The following is a 23,242-nucleotide window of genomic DNA, read 5'->3' as shown; positions in this document are numbered from 1 at the left end:
TGGCTGCACGATCCGTTACAGCCATGCGGATAAGATGCTTGTCATCTTGACTGCTAGTGATACGAGGTCGTTGGGATCCAGCATTGCGTTCAGTATTACTCTCCTGAATCCACCGATTCCATATTCTGCTATCAGTCATTGGATCTCGACCAACACCGGCAGCAATGTCGCGATACGATAAACCGCAATCGCGATGGGCTACAATCCGACCTTTATCAAAGTCGGAAACGTGATGGTACGCATTTCTCCTCCTTACACGAGGCATCACAACAACGCTTCACCAGGCAACGCCGGTAAACTGCTGTTTGTGTATGAGAAATCGGTTGCAAACTCTCCTCATGTAAGCACATTGTAGATGTTGCCACCGGCGCCAACCTTGTGTGAATGCTCTGAAAAGCTAATCATTTGCATATCATAGCATCTTCTTCCTGTCAGTTAAATTGCGCGTCTGTATCACGTCATCTTCGTGGTGTAGCAATTTTAATGGCCAGTAGTGTACATTCGTCTTTTTACTATGACTAGCATCAATATTCCTCGCGGTGTTAGGCAGCTATACCATAGGAACTCTTGAGAAAAGAGGACACATTTCAGTAAGTGGTATTCTCTTCAGAAAGCTGTACAATGCCGCCTCTCAACTTACATCTGAAAGTCACGTATGCACAACGGGAATAACGACATCTGTCTACCAGTACTTACGGCCAAGTGTTTTGTACACTTCCGTTGTTGCCACTGAGCGACAGTCCAGTTGAAAAAATGCTGCCAGTACTTACAGCCAGATGTTTTATCTACTTCTGGTGTTACCACTGAGCGAAAGTCTAGTTGAAAACATCCAAAGAAAGCGTCAACGTTACATCTAAAAGTATGTACTTGCAGTACACAGGATTAAACACGAAAACTTTGCTACAAATAATGTAATATTCTCTGTCCTTCACAGTTTTGTCTAACTGTCACTAGTTTTGTCATAACGCTACTAACAACGTTGTTTGCTGTCTACCCCCCATTTCAGGGCGTTTATAGGGAGGAAGGACGTTCTGAAGTATTTCGAGGATATGGTGAGGGATACAGTGACTTACCGGGAGCGTAACAAGGTGGAACGCAATGATTTCATGCACATGCTGATACAGCTCAAGAACAGAGGCTTCATGGACGACGAGAAGTCCGGCAGTGCAAAGGCCCAAGACGACGAAAACAGTAACTGGAGTAAGTAAACTGTAAACACCGCAACAACAATGATGAACGATGTCTTTTACTGTGTTATTTAATCCTAAATCCACTCTGAATTTCTTTCAGTAAATATGTATTACGAAAAACAAAACGAGACAGACAGAACAAAGCAAGTAACGTGTTCATTGTTTCAAAAGTAATCGCCATAGCTTTTAATACATGCAGCACACTGTGAGACAAAACGGTGTATGCTTTCCCGGAAAAATGTTTGTGTTTGCCTACGGAACCATGACTGTACCCAGGAGTGCGCCTCTTCGTGCGAAGCAAATCGACGGCTTTCCAGCTAAACTTCTGGAGAATAGTCCAATAACTTCGGCAACATTTGGGCAAGCATTTTGTTCGCAGGTTGCTTCGGCTACGCTGCAGGAGTTGGTTCGGCCGAAAAGGTGCACGCATGATTATACTCATGGTTCGTAGGCAACCGCAAACATTTTCCTGTGAAGGCATTGACCGTTTTGCCTTAAGAAGGATAAATGTATTAAAAATCATTGCTATTAATTCTGAAATAATAAACAGTTTACTTTTTTCCATCTGCCTCGTCTTCCTTTGACTGCCTCTTATACTACTCTAACCACTCACAAGCTTACATGACGCAGCCATAGAAATACTGCTAATGTGTTGGCGTCTTGCCTGCAGTAGTGTGTGCACATTCAGTTCAACGTCCTAGAAGGAGATTCACAATGTTTTCTTAATTATTCGGTTATTAATTTTCCGAGTGGTTTGACGTGTCACTACAGTTTTCTCTCTTGTCCCAGTCGCTTCATCTCAAAGTAGACCTGCACTCCATAGCCTCAATTACTTCTTCTCTGTATTCTAATATGTTTCCCCTACTATCCATGGACTCTACAGTTTCCTCCAACACATTAAAACTTTCCATGATGTCTTGACACAATTTCTGTCTTCCTATTCCCTCTTCTATTTAACTTTTTCTATACATTTCTTTCCTCATCGGTTCTGTGGAGTACGTCATTTCTTATCGTATCAGTGTACTTAATTTACGACATCCTTTTGTAACACCAAATTTAAAACGCGTCGATTCTCTTCTTTTCAGATTTTCCTATAGTACGTGATTAATTTTCATACATTGCTGTATTCCAGATGTAGAGGTTTAGATATTTTATTCTCGAGTTAGGGCCTATGTTTGATAGGAGTATTCCGTTTGTGGTGAGGATGCTCTCTTCACCTTTGATAGTCCGTTTCTAATATGCTTGTTACATCTTCTGTCAAACATTATTTTGCTTCCAACTCAGCATAATTCCATCACATAGCTTACCACGAACTCCCCACTCTGATTCTCCTTAATACTTTCATCTTTTCGTTTACTCTCAAACCACAGTCTGGATTCAATAGACTGTTTATCCTATTCAGTTGGTCCTGTAATGTTTCCCCACCTACAGATGGGACAAAAGTGTCATCAGTAAATCTTATCATTTACACCCCATCACCCCAAATTATAATCTCACCTGAGAACCGCATCTTTTATTTCCCTTGTATCATCGACATTCATTATCTGATGAAAAGTATTAGGGCACCAATCATCGGATATTAATGTGAGCTGTGTCGACCCTTTGTCTTTTCGACGGTTAAACTCTGCTGGGGACGCATTCAATGAGGTGTCTGAATGAGCGTGGAGAATGGCACACCATTCTCCTCAGGAGCCGAAACTGGAGAAAGTATTGACGTCGGACGCTGGGATCTAGACTGAAGTCCACGTTCTAACTCATCCAAAAAGTATTCCATTGGATTCACGTAGCATCTCTGGACTGACAAATCAATTTCAGGAATGTTACTGTCCCAAAACTAATGCCTCACAGATGTTGCTTTATGACAGGGTCCATCGTGCTGATGAAAACAATGAGAGTCTCAGAATTGTGCCTCTACTGCACCTAATGTAAGACGGTGTGAAATGTGTTCGTATCATGGGTTTTTGTACAACCATCCCCCGCAATGTTCGAAGGTTGGCATCCATCAGTACTTGAGGTATGTCTGGTCTTGGTTTAGCTATGGTTCTTTCTTCGCATTTCCAATTGACGATCATACCAACAACAAACGACTTGGGCAGCTTTAAAATGATTGAAATGTCCCCGATGCATTTCCCAGTCAGGTGACACGCAGTTACTAGTCGACCTTCAAAGTCATTGAACTTCTCTACTAACAACACAGTACTCTCCGTCTACTTAAATACAGGCGATTTCGCCTCTGTTGACATCCGGTGATCATTATCGTAGGTCTTTCCCGACACTTTTGAGCTATTGTACACGTAGAACAGTAGAAGAGAAAGATAGTGTTTCTACGTGACGCCCGTTCTAAACGGAGTAATTCTTTCTTGCCCTTCCATTCATATTGTTCCCCTTTTGTAGTTATCGATAGTGCACATTAGAAGTCTTTCTCCATAGTGTTTATAATTGTAAAAAGCAGGAATAAGTTTGTGGGAGTTGCAAAGAAATTGTCAGGAAGACTAAGGTCACGAGTGAAGTTTCAGAAAGGAGACAGTATTAGAGATGGAGCGGTAATTATGTTGGATAGGGGTGGCAAAGGACACTGGATGTAACTTCAAAAACAAAATGTTACGGTATTTGTACGAAGCGATTTGCAAATACTAGGAAAGCCTACAACAAAATGACAGGTCGATTATTTGTATCTTGTCCTATGGCGTGAGACGCTGTTTATTACTCAGTGAAACAGTTCGAAATGAATTCACAGCCGACAGTAGTGTTTAGCTAAGGCATCACAAGCGGCGAAAACACAAACAAAATACGTGATCACAGAACAGCGAAACAGTTATTAGACTACTTTGAGAACTAGCTAGCAAACAGAATTCAGTAGGAGTCCTTGCTGGGGAGCGTCTGGCGTTACTCAGGGAAGTGTCATAATATTGTGGCTGTTCCAATACACGTATAGACGACCTGCAGATAACGATCGCATCTCTCTGAGGAGGTCTGCAGAAGGCGCGGTTGTAGACGTGGAGGCCAAGTAGCGGTTTAAGAACTGCAGGAAAACTTGCTGCAAGGGCAGGCAGCTTATTCTCAACGTAGACAATGGTAATGTAATATACGTACATAGGTCAGAGGGCACAATATCTTTGAGTACATCAAGGGCGATCTGTCACTAGAATGAGTGGTAGCTGTCAAATATCTGTAAGAGAAGTCTATCTTACCAAGACTACCTGATCAAAAATATATGGACAGGCAATGCGGAATTGACCAATGGATGCGACGTGAGAGGGACGCACCAATATAAGAGGAGGCGGGGGCGGGCGGAGGGGTGGGGGGTAGTGCGTTATCAGTAGAGAAGGGACAAGGGGTAAGCGCAGAACAGGTCAGCCAGGGCTCAGGAGAGCTCGGTGACTTCGAAATAGGACTCGTCATTCGATCTCAGACCTTTGGAGAGAAGAGAACCACTTGTATGAATATCAAGAGCTCAGATGGCAACCCAGTTCTAAGCAAAGAAGGGAAGGCAGAAAGGTGGAAGGAGTATATAGAGGGTTTATACAAGGGCGATGTACTTGAGGACAATATTATGGAAATGGAAGAGGATGTAGATGAAGACGAAATGGGAGATAAGATACTGCGTGAAGAGTTTGACAGAGCACTGAAAGACCTGAGTCGAAACAAGGCCCCGGGGAGTAGACAACATTCCATTAGAACTACTGATGGCCTTGGGAGAGCCAGTCATGACAGAACTCTACCATCTGGTGAGCAAGATGTATGAGACAGGCGAAATACCCTCAGACTTCAAGAAGAATGTAATAATTCCAATCCCAAAGAAAGCAGGTGTTGACAGATGTGAAAATTAACGAACTATCAGTTTAATAAGTCACAGCTGCAAAATACTAACGCGAATTCTTTACAGACGAATGGAAAAACTGGTAGAAGCGGACCTCGGGGAAGATCAGTTTGGATTCCGTAGAAATGTTGGAACACGTGAGGCAATACTAACCTTACGGCTTATCTTAGAAGAAAGATTAAGAAAAGGCAAACCTACGTTTCTAGCATTTGTAGACTTAGAGAAAGCTTTTGACAATGTTAACTGGAATACTCTCTTTCAAATTCTGAAGGTGGCAGGAATAAAATACAGGGAGCGAAAAGCTATTTACAATTTGTACAGATATCAGATGGCAGTTATAAGAGTCGAGGTGCATGAAAGGGAAGCAGTGGTTGGGAAAGGAGTGAGACAGGGTTGTAGCCTCTCCCCGATGTTATTCAATCTGTATATTGAGCAAGCAGTAAAGGAAACAAAAAAAAATTCGGAGTAGGTATTAAAATTCATGGAGAAGAAGTAAAAACTTTGAGGTTCGCCGATGACATTGTAATTCTGTCAGAGACAGCAAAGGACTTGGAAGAGCAGTTGAACGTAATGGACAGTGTCTTGAAAGGAGGATATAAGATGAACATCAACAAAAGCAAAACGAGGATAATGGAATGTAGTCAAATTAAATCGGGTGATGCTGAGGGAATTAGATTAGGAAATGAGACACTTAAAGTAGTAAAGGAGTTTTGCTATTTAGGGAGTAAAATAACTGATGACGGTCGAAGTAGAGAGGATATAAAATGTAGACTGGCAATGGCAAGGAAATCGTTTCTGAAGAAGAGAAATTCGTTAACATCGAGTATAGATTTAAGTGTCAGGAAGTCGTTTCTGAAAGTATTTGTATGGAGTGTAGCCATGTATGGAAGTGAAACATGGACAATAACTAGTTTGGACAAGAAGAGAATAGAAGCTTTCGAAATGAGGTGCTACAGAAGAATGCTGAAGATAAGGTGGGTAGGTCACGTAACTAATGAGGAGGTATTGAATAGGATTGGGGAGAAGAGAAGTTTGTGGCACAACTTGACTAGAAGAAGGGATCGGTTGGTAGGACATGTTCTGAGGCATCAAGGGAACACCAATTTAGTATTGCAGGGCAGCGTGGAGGGTAAAAATCGTAGAGGGAGACCGAGAGATGAAAACACTAAACAGATTCAGAAGGATGTAGGTTGCAGTAGGTACTGGGAGATGAAGCAGCTTGCACAGGATAGAGTAGCATGGAGAGCTGCATCAAACCAGTCTCAGGACTGAAGACCACAACAACAACAACATTCGATCTCACCTGAGTAACAAAGAGATTCTGAAGTGGAAACGCGAAGGAATAACAGCAGCTAAGCCAAGAATAGGCAGGCCGTCGAGCGTTGTGGAGGGTGTTTGTACATTTCAAGAAGGCTTTTGACACTGTACCACACAAGCGACTTTTTAATCTGATTGGATTCGTGATTCGCCGTCACAGTTCGTAGTAACTGAAGGAAAGTCATCGAGTAAAACAGAAGTGATTTCTGGCGTTCCACAAGGAAGTGTTACATGCCCTCTGCTGCGCCTTATCTTCAAATGGTTCAAATGGCTCTGAGCACTATGGGACTTAACTGGTGAGATCACCAGTCCCCTAGAACTTAGAACTACTTAAACCTAACTAACCTAAAGACGTCACACACATCCACGCCCGAGGCAGGATTCGAACCTGCGACGGTAGCGGGCGCGCGGTTCCAGACTGAAGCACCTAGAACCGCTCGGCCACACCGGCCGGCGTTCCTTATCTATATAAATAATTTAGCAGACAATCTGAGGAGCCGTCTTAGGTTGCTTGCAGATGACACTGTCGCTTACCGACTAGTAAAGTCATCAGAAGATCAAACCCAATTATATAACGATTTAGAGGAGATATTTGTGTAATGCGAAAATTGACAATTGACCCTGAATAATGAAAAGTGTGGGGTCATCCACATGAGAGCTAAAAGGAATCCGTTAAACATCGGTTACACAATAAATCAGTCAAAACTAAAGGCTGTATTATCAACTAAATACTTAGGAATTGCAATTACGAACAACTTAAATTGGAAAGAACACACAGAAAATTTTGTGGGGATGGCAAGCCAAAGACTGCGTTTCATTCACAGAACACTTAGAAAATGTAGCAGATCTACTAAAGAGACTGCCTATATTACGCTTGTCCGTCCTCTTTTGGAGTACCGCTACACGGTGTGGGATCCTTATCTGATAGAATTAACGGAGTACATCTAGAAAGTTCAAAGAGGAGCAGCACGTTTTGCATTATCCCGAAACAGGGGAGAGAGCGTCACGAACATGATACAGTATTTGGAGTGGGCATCATTAAAACAAAGGTGTTTTTCGTTGCGACGGAACTTTCTCACGAAATTTCAATCACCAACTTTCTCCTCCGAATGCGAAAATGTTCTGCTGACGCCGACCTACATAGGGAGAAACTATCGTCATAATAAAATAAGGGAAATCAGTTATCGCACGGAAACGCATAGGTGCTCGTTTTTTCCGAGCGCTGTTCGAAATTGGAATACTAGAAAGGTGATTCGATGAATCGTCTGCCAAGACTTAAGTGTGATGTGCAGAGTATCCACGTAGATGTAGATGCAGATGTAGAAAATCGAATGAAATGAGTGCAATGAATCATTCGTGAGGTCTAAAGTCTTACCACCAGCCCAGCTAGCATAATGACTGTGCGTAGGGTTAGGACAAATAGTGCGACATTTCGGCGAGTGTCACACTCACCAACTTCTGGCGAAGCGCTTAAATATGGTGATGCTATGATATTTATACTAGTGGAGTGCCCCCCTCCACATGGCTGTGAGCGGCCGCGTACAGTCCGGCTGGGGGCCGGAGTGGGTGGGTGGGGGTGGGAGGCGGGGTGAGGCTGTACCAGCCCGCAACAAAGGGTGCACATTATCTGTGGTAAAAATCTCCCCAGAACGAACCAAAAACATGAAGGAAGTAATCCGCAAAAATGGATACAGTGAAGCGCAGATTATGGAATTATAGAAGAAGTAAGATGCTGGAAAGTAGGAAGACTAAGAAGAAGACAAGAGACTCGCTTTCCTCCGATACCTGGCACCGCCCTCAGCCAAAATTGCGAGGCTACTCGAAAAGTTCAACAAAACAACCGTCACCTGACCACCGCCGAAGACAAAAGAATGACTTGGCTCTGTGAAAGATCCACTAAAAATGGAAGTACTGCGTATATACAGAATTGCCTGCGAACGTGGCCAACAATACGTTGGATAAACGAAGTGCTGTATTTCGGAACGCTGTGAGAAGAACATCGGGGATGTGCGAGTGGGTGGACAGAAAAATCACCGACAGCACAGCATAACCTCAAGTAAAACCACGCCTGTGACTTCCAGAGCACCAAGGTGCTTCGCCGAGTAACCAGCTATTAAGACAGCTTCATACAGTGAGGTGACAACAGTCATGGGATACCCCCTAACATCGTGTCAAATCTCCTCTTGTCCGGCTTAGTGCAGCAACACAACGTGGTATGGATTCCAAAAGACGCTGTAAGTCCCCTGCAGAAAAACTGAGCCATGCTCCTCTATAGCCGTCCATAATTGCGAAAGTGTTACCGTTGCAGGAGTTGTGCACGAACTGACCTCTCAGTTGTGTCACATAAATGTTCGACAGGATACATGTCGGGCGATCCGGGTGGCTACCAAATCATTCGCTCGCACTGTTCAGAATGTTCTTCAAACCGATCGCGAACAGTTGCGGCCTGGTGACATGGGCCGCATTGTCGTCCGTAGTAATTCCACGGCAATGGTCTCCAATTAACCGAATATAGCCATTTCTGTTTAATGATCGGTTCAGTTGGAACAGAGGACGCAGTCCATTATGGAGCCACCATCAGCCTGCACAGTACGTTCTTGACAACTATGGCCCATGGCTTCGTGGGGTCTGCGTCGCACTCGAACCCTACCATCAGCTCTTATAGACAGAAATCGGAACTCATCTGACCAGCTCACAGTTTTCCAGTTATGTAGGGTCCAACCAATATTGTCATGAGTCCAGTAGAGGCGTTGCAGGCGATGTCGTGCTGTTAACAAAGGCACTCGCGTCGGTCGTCTGCTGCCATACCGCATTAACGCCACATTTCGCCGCACTGTCCTCTCGGATACGTTCGTCTGTCGTACGTCCCACACTGATTCCTGCGGCTATTTCGCGCACTGTCGCTTGTCTGTTAGCACCGACAACTGTACGCAAACGCCTCTGGTCTCTGTCGTTAAATGAAGGCCGTCGGCCACTGCGTTGTCTGTGGTGAGAAGTTACGGCTGAAATTTGTTATTCTCGGCACACTCTTGACTCTATGGATCTCAGGGTATTGAATTACCTAAAGATTTCCGAAACAGAATGTCCCAAACGTGTAGCTCCAACTACCAGTCCGCGTTCAAAGTACGAGGGGCATTTGAAAAGTCCGTACAAAGTCCGAGAGATGGCACCACCGGCGCGTATTGAGGTCATGTTTAGTTAGTAGCATCTTTGGAAAGAACGCGCACCAAGTCTCAGCCATATTGGTCTATTTCTTTGTGTTTGGCATTCGTGTGAATCGAGGAAGTAGAGTGATTGTCAAAAAAATGGACGAAGAAGAATTTTGTGTGGTGATTAAACATTACTTTACGAAAGGCAAAACGCCTCAGGAGACTAAAGAGAAGCTTGATAAACATTACGGTGACTCTGCACCTTCGATTAGAACAGTTTATAAGTGGTTTCAAAACTTACGGAGTGGCCATATCGGCACAAGTGGTGCTGAACGTACTGGACGCCCTGTGGAGGTTACGACTCCAGAAATAATTAATGGATGACAGAAGAGTTAAGGTGCATGAGATTGCTAGTGCTGTGAGCACTTCGAATGAACGAATATTTTGCATAAACATTTGGACATGAGAAAGCTATCCGCAAGATGGGTTCCGCGACTGCTCACGCTTGACCAAAAACGGACTCGTGTCAAGTGTTGCAAGGATGGTTTGCAGCTGTTCAGGGAGCATCCGCATAGCTTTAAGCGTCGTTTCGTCACTGTGGATGAAGCATGGATACATTACTATACTCCTGAGACCAAACAACAATCTAAACAATGGGTTACCAAGGGAGAATCTGCACCAAAAAAGGCGAAGACCAGTCCTTCGGCTGGAAAGGTTATGGCGAGTCTTTTGGGATTCGGAAGGGATAATCCTCATTGACTGTCCGGAAAAGGGTAAAACTTTTACAGATGCATATTATTTATCGTTATTGGACCGTTTGAAAACCGAGTTGCAAGAAAAACGCCAGCCATTGGACCGCAAAAAAGTCCTTTTCCATCACAACAACGCACCAGCACACACCTCACCAGTTGTGGTCGCAAAATTAATGGAAATATGACTCCGTCTCGTTTCATATCCCCCCCTATTCTCCAGACTTGGCTCCCTCCGACTACTGTTTGTTTCCCAATTAGAAGAAATGGCTGGTGGGACAAAGATTTTATTCAAACGAGGTGACTGCAGCAACTAATAGCTATTTTGCAAACTTGGACAATTTCTATTATTCGGAAGGTATCAACAAATTAGAACAGCGTTGGACGAAGTGTATAAGACTAAAAGGAGACTATGTCGAAAATTAAAAAGAAGTTTACCCCAAACATGTAAGTAATTTTTTATTTTTGCACGGACTTTTCAAACGCTTGTCGTATGTTAATTCCCGTCGTGCGGCCATAACCACGTCGGCAACCTTTTCACATGAATCGCCTGAGTACAAATGACAGCTCCTCCAATACACTATCTTTTATACCTCGTGTACGCGATACTACTGTCATCTGTACATGTGCATATCACTATCACATGACTTTTGTCACCTCAGTTTAAACGCATGGATGAGGTATCGAATATATTGCTTCCCCCTACTTATACCTCCCGAGGAGATCACGAATGTAAAATTAGAGAGATTCGAGCGCGTACGGAGGCTTTCAGACAGTCGTTCTTCCCGCGACCCATACGCGACTGGAACAGAAAAGGGAGGTAATGACCGTGGCACGTAGAGTGCCCTCCGCCACACACCGTTGGGTGGCTTGCGGAGTATAAATGTAGATGTAGATGTAGATCCTTTGAAACATAAGTTCACGACATCTTGTCAACAGAGACGAATGATGCCAAGTAAGTGCGGCATGGCATCCGACGTTAGCGGCAGTGCGACAGGAGCGCGACCACAAACAACCATCCAGCCAGCAAGAGGCGGCACGATAGCCTACACGGAGTACCCGCTACCCTCACTACTACAGCTGCACCGCCCTACCCTCCCGGTATTCCACTAACATAAATATCAATGTATCCGCATGTCCACTAATATAAATATCAAAGTATCCGCATATCTCGACACTTCGCCAGAAGATGATGAGTATAACACTCGTCGAAACGTCACGGTATTTTAAACAACGACATCCGTCTCGATACCCGAGAAGTTTTCTCCAACAGTATACGCCAAAAGAGCCTATATTCACGTATCTTCTTGCGTACGCATCAGCGCCGTCAGCGATCGCTTTCGACTAAAAGACATTTCAACATCCGTGTATATCTCTAATCAAAACCTAAAAACAATTTTACATCTGAGTCACCATTTTTGAGTCTACTGAAATTTCGCACAAAGTGGCATTCACTGACATTCATATCACATACGCAAACATTGGTAACCAATCGAATCCTCACAACTGACGCTTAATCCGCCTTCCAAAATGTGTTCCCTACTTACATTGTAAATGAGAAACATTCTAAAGCCGGCCGGAGTGGCCGTGCGGTTCTAGGCGCTACAATCTGGAACCGAGCGACCGCTACGGTCGCAGGTTCGAATCCTGCCTCGGGCATGGATGTGTGTGATGTCCTTAACTTAGTTAGGTTTAATAAGTTCTAAGTTCTAGGCGACTGATGACCTCAGAAGTTAAGTCGCATAGTGCTCAGAGCCATTTGAACCATTTTTGAACATTCTAAACATAACATCAAAACAAAACTTAATTACTACTAAGGATATCAGGCTTCTGTCTGCTTTTCATATCGCTAAAGTGGGCCAGAAATGCGTAAAGGATACTTCTGTCTTTTGTGTAACAAGCTGACTAGTTCATCTTTGAAACCGCAAAATGTTAATATCTCTTCTAAATTTGGCAGCAACCGACATTTTTCTTCTATATGCAATGTATTCCAGCTGTCCGTGATGCTTCCTAGCGAGTGTTGGTTATTTTTAAGGTGCGTTGGTAACTTCAATGACCCATTCTCTTGATCATTATGTTCTTTGGACCTTATTTGAAAGCTTCTTCACGTATGACCCACATACCTGATCACAATCTTATTTCATAGCCAGCCGTTGTGACCGAACGGTTCTAGGCGCTTCAGTCTGGAACCGCGCTGCTGCTACGGTCGCAGGTTCAAATCCTGCCTCGGGCATGGATGTCTGTGATGTCCTTTGATTAGTTAGGTTTAAGTAATTCTAAGTTCTAGGGGACTGATGACCTCAGATGTTAACCTGTGCTAATTTTATGTTTCAGCTTTTACATCCCTGAAACAAGCTGTGTTTTGAAATTAAATAAATCTTATATTTGGGCAACTGGTGCATCGTAAACTCCGTACTGATGCTTCCGTATTGTTTTTAACCAGCCATTGCCTTGCTCAAATACGAGTTTTAACAAAGTCGTATTCTTGCCTTTTGAGTTTCGAGCGGTTGTAAGCTCCCCACTATGTGTTTTTGTATGAAATTTAGTTCAAATTTACCTCCCACTACGTATTACCAAAACTATTCAGCCACAAACTGTAACCCCGTATGCTAATCTTTGGCTAAACAGAACCGAATTTGAATTGAACTGTAGCTAGTCTGAATACAACTTATCTTTGTATTAAATGCGCACTAAAGTGAAATAATTATCTGGCCCTAATAAAAATTTCGACTTACATTGACATTGACGTACATTCACAATATTGTTGTAGATTTCTCGAAAGCACAGCAGCAAACAACAAACAGGCTAAGCTAGACTTCCATTTTTAAATAAAATTTGCAAACAATATTCAAACTGTTGCATACAATATGATGCAATGTGGTAATGCGTAACGATAAACATTCTTTAAACAGTGGGAAGGGAAGAGAAACTATTCCTACAAAGTGATATACCAAGACAACGATTTTAGAATGAAGTACGTATTCAGGAAGACAGAGTAAAATTTCGCGTGATCTTCACACATAACATTGGTCTGAACAGTACTATGCTTAAAAAAGTGAACAATGACTTGAAAAGGGTATAATGTTAACAGAGAATTTCTATAAAACCAAACGGCTTAATCATTTGATATCTTAATCCATGACTCAGGGAAGTGGGGTGGTCTTTCTCTCAACTGTGAGTAAGTTAACAAAGACAACTAGCGGACAATAATCAATTCGAAAAGCAACTAGCACAGGGCTACAGTGTCACTTCAGACTTCTACAACTACATCTACATCTACATGGTTACTCTGCAATTCACACTTATGTGCCTGGCAAAGGGTTCATCGAACCATTTTCATACTACTTCTCTACCATTCCACTATCGAATGGTGCGTGGGAAAAAGGAACACCTAAATATTTCCGTTCGAGCTCTGATTTCTCTTATTTTATTATGATGATCATTTCTCCTCAAGTAGGTGGGTGTCAACAAAATATTTTTGCATTCGGAAGAGAAATTTGGTGATTGATATTTCGTAAATAGATCTCGCCGCAAAGACAACCGCCTTTGTTTCAGTGACTGCCACCCCAACTTGCGTATCATATCAGTGACACTCTCACCCCTATTGCGCGATAACACGAAATGAGCTACCCTTCTTTGCACTTTTTCGATATCCTCCGTCAATCCTACCTGCTAAGGATCCCATACTGCGCAGCAATATTCCAGCAGTGGACGGACAAGTGTAATGTGGGCTGTCTCTTTAGTGGGTCTGTTGCATCTTCTAAGGGTTCTGCCAACAAAGTGCAATCTTTGTTTCGCCTTCCCCACAATATTATCTATGTGGTCTTTCCAATTTAAGTTGTTCGTAATTGTAATTGCTAGGTATTTAGTCGAATTGACAGCCCTTAGATTTGTGCGATTTATCGCATACCCAAATTTATCGGATTTCTTTTAGTACCAATGTGGATGACATCGCACTTTTGTTTAGGGTTAGTTGCCACTTTTCGCACCATACAGAAATTCTCTCTAGATCATTTTGTAATTGAAATTGATCGACTGATGATTTTACTAGACGGTAAATTACTACGTCATCTGCAAACAGTCTAAGAGGGCTGCTCAGATTATCACCTAAATCATTTATATAAATCAGAACAGCAGAGTGCCTATGACACTACCTTGCGGAATGCCAAATATCTTTTCTATTCTACTCGATGATTTATCATCCATCACTACGAAGTGTGACCTCTCTGAGAGGAAATCACGAATCCAGTCACACAACCGAGACGATACTCCATATGCACGCAATTTGATTAATAGTCGATTGTGAGGAACGGTATCAAACTCCTTCTGGAAATCTAGGAATATGGAATCGATCTGAGACAGCACTCATTACTTGTCGACAACACTCATTACTTCATGGGAATGTGTTGTACAAAGAACGATATTTCCTGAATCCGTGTTGGTTATGTATCAATAAGTCATTTTCTTCAAGGTGATTTATAATGTTCGAGTACAGTATATGCTCCAAAATCGTACTGCAAAGTGAGGTCAGTGATATGGGTCTGTAATTCAATGGGTTACTCCTATTTCCTCTCTTGAATATTGGTGTGGTCTGTGCTACTTTCCAGTCTTTAGGAACAGATCTTTCGTCAAGTGAACGGCTGTATATGATTGCTAAGAAAGGCGCTATTGTGTCTACGTACTCTGATAGGAACCTGATTGGTATACCATCTGGACCGGAAGACTTGCCTTTCATAAGTGATTTGAGTTGTTTCGCAACACCTAAGATATCTTCTTTTATGTCACTCATGCTTGTAGCTGTTCTGGTTTCGAATTCTGGAATATTTACTTCGTCTTCTTTCGTGAAGGGATTACGGAAAACAGTATTTTGTAACTCCGCTTTAGTGATACCATCATCGGTAACATTTCCATCGCTATCGCGCAGTGAGGGTATTGACTGTTTTTTTTTTTTTTTTTTTTTTTTTTTTTTTTTTTGTTTTTTTTTTTGCCACTGGTGTACGTCTTCTTTTCAAAAATAATATTATTCAAAATTTATATTATTTTCGCCTACCAATATATACATCGTATTCATCTTTGCCGTCCCTTAGAATATATGTTTTTTCAGCTAACAGATACAATCACAAGTCAACACATCACTACTGAATACGCGCATCACCTACGACATTTCAATTAAGAATGTATCAGACTGCGCAGAGGTGAAGACTGTGCCACACAACAAGACCAAAGTCTGTTTAACAGAAACATAGCTTGCTCTCTCTCCGATTTGCACATCGATAACATACAAAAATCAAAACGACATGCCTACCTTACACGGTATCATATCTTACTGCACATGATCACCTCTACGTTGGCAGAGCTATCCGACGGAGACTTGGCGGCTCAGGCTGTGCTGTTCTTCGCGGCGGGCTTCGAGACGTCGTCGACGACGATGAGCTACGCGCTGTACGAGCTGGCCCTCAACCCGGAGGTGCAGCGGCGGCTCCACCAGGAGGTGGACGAAACCCTGCAGAGGACGGGCGGCCGCTTCACGTACGACGCCGTCATGGGGATGCCCTACCTCGACAAGGTCGTCTCAGGTCAGTGCTGTAGCTCCACCAGTTAAGGACACAGGATACAGCACACACTTCCCCAGTTTACGACAGTGCATTAACCCATTTATTCAGCATTTTACTGTATGCCTTTATGTGTTAGTAAGATACTCTGTACTTAGCGCACAATCATGAGGCAAATCAAGTCATAAATAATAATAAGAATACTTCTTTGCGTGCCATATTCCAGGCGGCGCTTCATTGTTGCTTAAGCACACCCTGGTGGTTCTTTGTGCCCTGCGGAGGGCGGTGTAGTAGAATCCGTCTCTCCTATTGTTTCCTGACCCCTCTTTTGCTGAATAGCATTTCTTATACAGATTGCATGGAATACAAATAATACTTAGTTTCAGGAAGATCCTAGATTCATGGACAGTCAACCAATAGTTTGTAGGTGAAGATACGTGACAGTGCTTGGCAAACGAATTCGTCGCATACTCAATTGACTGGACACGTTGTAAACCATTACCATCCGACGGTACCGGACAGCGTCGGCTACAATCTGAACGGTGTTGTTGTGGTTGTTACTTTTTTGCAATCCTTTTTGTTTAATATAGTGGCGTCGTTAGTGGTCAGTCTTAATTTTTGGTATGCTACCGTACCTGTCTTGATACTTTTCCTGGGTTCTTATTACATGATTGTTGCATTCGGCGTATCAGTAATTATCGTCGAGCTTGGCGTAATGGTCATGTACATTTTGTCACTGTGTATCCCATCACACAAGTTGATGTATTGTTTTTAGTGTGTAGGTATCGAAATTAATCGGGATGAAAAAATTCCTTCATGTCGATATAATTTCGATTTGTTAGGTCTATAATAAACGATTTGCGACGCAGAAATGAAACTATTGTGGTGACGTTTCCGCACCCGAATTTTCTGCCCACAAAACTCGGATGTTGATGTAGGACACAGACGAATTTTGTTTTTTCTCGTTTGTCTTGATTTTGTCATTTGCAAAGAGGTACCAGTGCTATCTTCCGAAAATTGGTAGATTGCATTTTATGGATGTTTCTGCTTATGATAATTTATTTCAACAACGGCCACTGCTCTTCGACACGATTTCTCTTATTAGAATCATTAAAGATTTCATACAAGTTACAGTTTTTTAACGGTTTCTGCGAGTTGTTGAGCTTGTTTAGGTAGCTAGATCGTAAGTAGTATAGCCCGATGACACGGGAAACTGAACATAACGGTGCTATGTTCTACATCTACATCTACACGAATTTTCAGAGGACTCCAAATGGCCTGGTTTTCATCTAGGCCGGCCGATGTGCCCGAGCGGTTCTAGGCGCTACTGGAACCGCACGACCGCTACTGTCGCAGGTTCGAATCCTGCCTCGGGCATGGATGTGTGTGATGTCCTTAGCTTCGATAGGTCTAAGATGTTGTAAGTTCTATGGGACTGATGACCTCAGATGTTAAGTCCCATAGTGCTCAGAGCCATTTGAACCATTTTATCAAACTCGACTTCTGTGTTCCGCTATCGCATGTTCGTGAGATTGAAACAACACTTCGCTACAGGCATTGTTAGTGTCGTATTTTAATATGAATTGGTTATTTCTCGTTAGAAACCACCTAAGAGCTCGCTGGATACTTTCGAAGAGATGGTCCGAGACTGGCGGTATCTGGGTTCGGTAGCATGACTTGTTAGCGACAGTGTCTGCACCGTTTGTACACGATCTGATAGCGTACCTATTAATGCACTTCCATGTGTGGTGTGTCCACGCTTTGACTTTATGATAGCTTGAACTCTGTTGGGGATACTTTCGACGAAGTGTCTCAATGTTCGTGGAGGAATGGCAGTCCATTCTTCCTCCAAAGCCGAAACCAGAGGTGGTAGTCACGTTGGAAGCTGAAATCTGGAGCGAAGTCGAGATTCTAACCCATCCCAAAAGTGTACCGTTGGGGTCAGGTCGGAACTCTGGACAGGCAAGTATATTTCAGGAACGTTATTGTCCACAAACCATTGTCTCGCATGTGCTGCTTTACAAAAGAAAGCATTGTTATTCTTATACAAACAATCATCGTCTCCGAACAGTTCCTCAACTGTGTGTAGTACATAGTGACGTAAAATAAGTTTGTGTCCTTCCGTATTTAGCGTTTACTTAAGCTCAATAAGGGAACCACACCCCAACCGCGAAAAACTCCGATATCGTAACGCCACCTCCTTCGTATATCACAGTTGGAAGTACGCTGCTAGCAAGTAGCGTCCTCCAGGCATTCCACGAATCCAAACCATTCTAAAAGATGGCTGCAGGGTATAGCGTGACGCACCACTCCAAATCGCTCGTTTCTAATCATCATGCAAAACAGCGACAGGGTCACGCAACTATCTGAAGTTGAATAGCCATAATGCAACCTTTTCTCCAAAGTAGACCAGAAACGCTCAATAATACACTACTGGCCATTAAAATTGCTACACCAAGAAGAAATGCAGATGATAAACGGGTATTCATTGGACAAATATTTTATACTAGAACTGACATGTGATTACATTTTCACGCAATTTGGGTGCATAGATCCTGAGAAATCAGTACCCAGAACAACCACCTCTGGCCGCAATAACGGCATTGATACACCTGGGCGTTGAGTCAAGCAGAGCTTGGATGGCGTGTACAGGTACAGCTGCCCATGCAGCTTCAACACGATACCATAGTTCAACAAGAGTAGTGACTGGCGTATTGTGTCAGGCCAGTTGCTCGGCCACCATTGACCAGACGTTTTCAATTGGTGAGAGATCTGGAGAATGTGCTGGCCAGGGCACTAGTCGAACATTTTCTGTATCCAGAAAGGCCCGTTCAGGACCTGCAACACGCGGTCGTGCATTCGTGAATTATCCTGCTGAAATGTACGGTTTCGCAGGGATCGAATGAAGGGTAGAGCCACGGGACGTAACACATCTGAAATATAATGTCCACAGTTCAGAGTGCCGTCAGTGCGAACAAGAGGTGACTGAGACGTGTAGCCAATGGCACCCCATGCCATCACGCCAGGTGATACGCCAGTATGGCGATGACGAATACACGCTTCCAATGTGCATTCACCGCGATGTCGCCAAACACGGATGCGACCATCATGAGTACACCATCGCAGGCGCTCCTGTCTGTGATGCAGCGTCAAGGGTAACCGCAGCCATGGTCTCCGAGTTGATAGTCCATACTGCTGCAAACGTCGTCGAACTGTTCGTGCAGATGGTTGTTGTCTTGTAAACGTCCCCATCTGTTGACTCAGGGATCGAGACGTGGCTGCACGATCCGTTACAGCCATGCGGATAAAATGCCTGTCATCTCGACTGCTAGTGATACGAGGTCGTTGGGATCCAGCGCGGCGTTTTGTATTACCCTCTTGAACCCACCGATTCCATATTCTGCAACAGTCATTGGATCTCGACCAACGCGAGCAGGAATGTCGCGATACGATAAACCGCAATCGCGATAGGCTACAATCCGACCTTTATCAAAGTCGGAAACGTGACGGTACGCATTTCTCCTCCTTACACGAGGCATCACAAAAACGTTTCACCAGGCAACGCCGGTCAACTGCTGTTTGTGTATGAGAAATCGGTGGGAAACTTTTCTCATGTCAGCACGTTGTAGGTGTCGCCACCGGCGCTAACCTTGTGTGAATGCTCTGAAAAGCTAATCATTCGCATATCACAGCATCTTCTTCCTGTCGGTTAAATTTCGCGTCTGTAGCACGTCATCTTCGTGTTGTAGCAATTTTAATGGACAGTAGTGTATTAAGATCTGGTCGCGGTAGTGGCCAGGGGAGATGCGACAACTGATCCACGTGTTCACAAAACCAGTACTGGATGATGAGAGCGGTGAGAACAGGCGCCGTATCATCCTGGTACGTCGCGTCACCATTGGGGAACAAACATTGTATCATGGGATGGACCCGATCAGCCAAAATAGTCACGTAATCCTTAGCAGTAAGAGACCTTTCGCAGAACCCACGTGGCTTATGGAATACCACGATATGACAGCCCAAGCCATCACCGAACCCGCACCAAGTTTCACTCTTGGGACGCAAACTCTCCCAGAAGTTGAAAGAAGACACATACTAGTCGATGACTTTCTTCCACTACTCCATAGTCAAAGTTTTATGGCTTCGGCATCATGTTTTTCCGTCATGGGTAATTGCATCACTGATGAGTAATTTTGGAACTCCTAATTGCCCTGCAATTCCCAGGTTATGGAGCTCCCTTCGTGTTGTTTTGGTGTTGCATAGGATCGCGAGTCCGACATTCATTTCTGCAGTGAGTTTTGCAGCTGTCATCCCCTTATTTCTCGTCACAGTCCTCTTCAATGAGCGTCTGCCATGATCACTGAGCAAAACGCTTCCATCAGCGTTGCGACTTTGCTTTTCCTTATGCGGTGTAAATCTTCGATACGGTGCCTCTTGAAACTCCAGACACTTCGGCGACCTTCGTACGGAAGCAGCCATCGTACGAGGACCAACAGTTTGCCCACATTCGAATTCACTTAAGCTCCGACAAAACGCACACACAACTGCACAGAACTCTGTTCTGGCCACTTATGACACTTGAAACGTATTGAGGTCATTGCACAGATGTCGTTCGCGGCCAGACAGAACTACACAACCTGCAGGCTTGGTTAGCATTCGGATTTATGTTCAAGTACTCATTTTTCGCGGTTTTTGCATACTTTTGTCCAAACCCTGTGTGTAATCCACATTCGCGATGCAGGAGCATGTCCTGCGTGCGATGAGCAACCCAAGTATTTCATTCCCAAGTTAACGAGCAAGAGCTGCACGGCAATGGCATTCCGATCCCTCACCATTCACAACTTTCTGAGACTCAATGGACGGGTAACGTATGCATTACGTATAGTATTAGCTTTAACGTTTCTGCTGCGATACTGTGGCTGGCTATCTGTTCCACCGGTTCCGTTTGCAGTTTCTCGTTACCTTGCACCAGAAATCTTTCCTTTAAATTCATGTGATTAGTACCCGTTTCTACATTACGCTACTTGTTGTTATGAATCAGAAAAGTATTTAGTCCCTGTACCTCAGTTGCTCACTCTGCCGCCGGCAGGTGTGGCTGTGCGGTTCTAGGCGCTTCAGTCTGGAACTGCGTGACCGCTACGGTCGCAGGTTCGAATCCTGCCTCGGGCATGGATGTGAGTGATGTCTTTAGGTTAGTTAGGTTTAATTAGTTCTAAGTTCTAGGCGACTGATGACCTCAGAAGTTAAGTCGCATAGTGCTCAGAGCCATTTGAACCATTTGAACTCACTCTGCCTCTGAATGAGGAAGAAGATGACAAAATTAATGCTGACGAAGGACACTGTCGTTTTAGCTGTCGAAGAGCTTAGACGTATATTTGATATTTAATTTGTCTGCCTACAGAGATTCTTGAAGGTATTTAACTAGCTCGCGAAAGACCATACACATATTTTCAAACACCAGTAGTAGGTGAGAAATCAAGGAATATATCCTATTACACGTCCTTATGTATCGCGCCCTTGGGGACTGGGAAGACAAAGTAAGACTGATTATAAAACTGTAATACAAGGTACAATGCCCTGCACTTCACACTGGTTTGCAGGATTTGAATATAGATTTACGAGTAGATGTAGATATAATGTAGTGCATATTTCCCGTATTTTACTGAATATCTGAGTCATTTTAGTACGTATTTAAACTATTTTAGCACATACATACATGGATAGTTTGGTTATTTTTAGTGCATATGAAGCGGCTCTCTTCGTGTGATAGTATTAGGTGCCGCCACTGCAGATGTATGCAAACCATACATGAATGTACATCCTCATTGCCTGGAAACAACAGTACATACATATTAAAATCTTCGTTATATCACGTTTTCTTTTCAGCTCGTGAAAGAATACTTTTCACCACGTTTCCACAATTGGTCAACTGCGACAAAAATACCATTTTCCAGTGGCAACAGCAATCACAGTTTTTTTACTTAAATGTGAGGCACACGAAGAAACAAACGTACGTGCAAACGGGGAAGACAAGAGAGGAAACACTCTCAGTCGTCATAGGAAAAGTAATCTTAAACGTAAGACTTGTATCGTGTACATAAGTGAAAACATATTCCAAGAGGCTACCGAGACAACTACATTCCTGGATGGAGCCCTAGATGTCAAGAATTGTATGACGTATTTAAAACGACTCGAGACACTAAGGTAGCAGATGAATTGATTTCGGCCCTAGATTCAGCTAGGCAAAAGAAATGGATGGAACTAACTGAAAACATGTATTTCCAACACTCGAGTAAGAAAGCTTGGAATTTATTAAGAAAGCTTGGCAGTGCCACAAAAGTTAATATCTTATCAGACAAAATAAATCCTAACAAAATAGCAGCCAGGATTGTTAACATAACAAGAACACCAAGCAACAACAACAAACAGAAAGCCAAAGAAATTAAATATGAGCTAAAGTCTAAAATGTCTCAAGCACAGCCCTCCGAATTAGCACAGAAAATCTCTGCAGCCGAAGTTGTTTCAGCCCTAGGTACTCTGAAATCTAGTAAAGCGGCTGGTTGTGATGGTATATACCCGGAGTTCCTTAAACATGCTGGCCAAGGTGCAGTGCAGTGGCTAACTGTACTGTTTAATGAAATTCTCGCAACAGGAAGACTGCCAAATCTTTTTAAGAAAACTAAAATAATTGCCATCCTGAAACCGTCAAAATCTGGTAACAATCCTGAAGACTATAGACCCATTGCACTTCTAAGTGTCTGCTATAAACTGCTGGAGAGAGTACTCTATAATAGAATTGCACCAACTATCCTGAAACACATTCCTGTAGAACAGGCTGGCTTCAGACGAGACCGCAGTTGTAGCTATCAAGTGCTAGCGTTGGCAACATACATAGAGAAGGGCTTCGAAGACCTGAAGAAAACAATGGCCGTGTTTATTGACCTAGCATCAGCATATGATACAGTGTGGTGGAAAGGCATGCTTCTTAAATTCTTAAGAATAATTCCATGTAATGGAATTGCACAACTACTCAATAACATGCTGTCCAACAGGAAATTCCAAGTTCGCCTAAAAGGTCAAGTAAGCAAGGTATACAATTTAAATGACGGACTACCACAAGGATCAGTATTGGCCCCCCTACTTTTCAATTTATATGCCGCTGACTTGCCAGAAACGAAAGCAAGAACATTTATCTATGCTGACGACATAGCCTTGGTGACTCAGACTAACGATTTTACAACTTCAGAAATGACTCTCACTCAGGATCTGCGAATTCTAGATGAATTTTTTAATGGATGGCGACTCAAAGTAAACAGAAATAAAACTGAATCCTCCACCTTCCATCTGAGTAATAGGCATGCTCGCTATAAACCGCAAATTTCCTTTAGAAATCAGTTGCTGTTGTATAACCCATTCCCAAAATATGTCGGCGTGACCTTGGATCGTTCGCTAACATATAGAAAAC

At 43.3% G+C, this 23,242-nt stretch overlaps 1 protein-coding gene across 1 annotated transcript in view; it reads left to right on the top strand.

Moving 5' to 3' along the window:
* Positions 1–23,242, top strand: part of LOC126484767 (cytochrome P450 6k1-like) — a 77,668-nt gene that overhangs the window by 28,946 nt on the left and 25,480 nt on the right. Inside the window, exons 4-5 of the mRNA XM_050108364.1 lie at positions 1,007–1,200; positions 15,580–15,801. Coding sequence (XP_049964321.1) covers positions 1,007–1,200; positions 15,580–15,801 — 416 coding nt within the window. The remainder of the gene's footprint in view (positions 1–1,006; positions 1,201–15,579; positions 15,802–23,242) is intronic.

This window comes from Schistocerca serialis, chromosome 6, assembly GCF_023864345.2.
Source record: "Schistocerca serialis cubense isolate TAMUIC-IGC-003099 chromosome 6, iqSchSeri2.2, whole genome shotgun sequence".
Classification (NCBI taxonomy): Eukaryota; Metazoa; Arthropoda; class Insecta; order Orthoptera; family Acrididae; genus Schistocerca; species Schistocerca serialis.
This window is presented reverse-complemented; position numbering and strand designations above follow the sequence as displayed.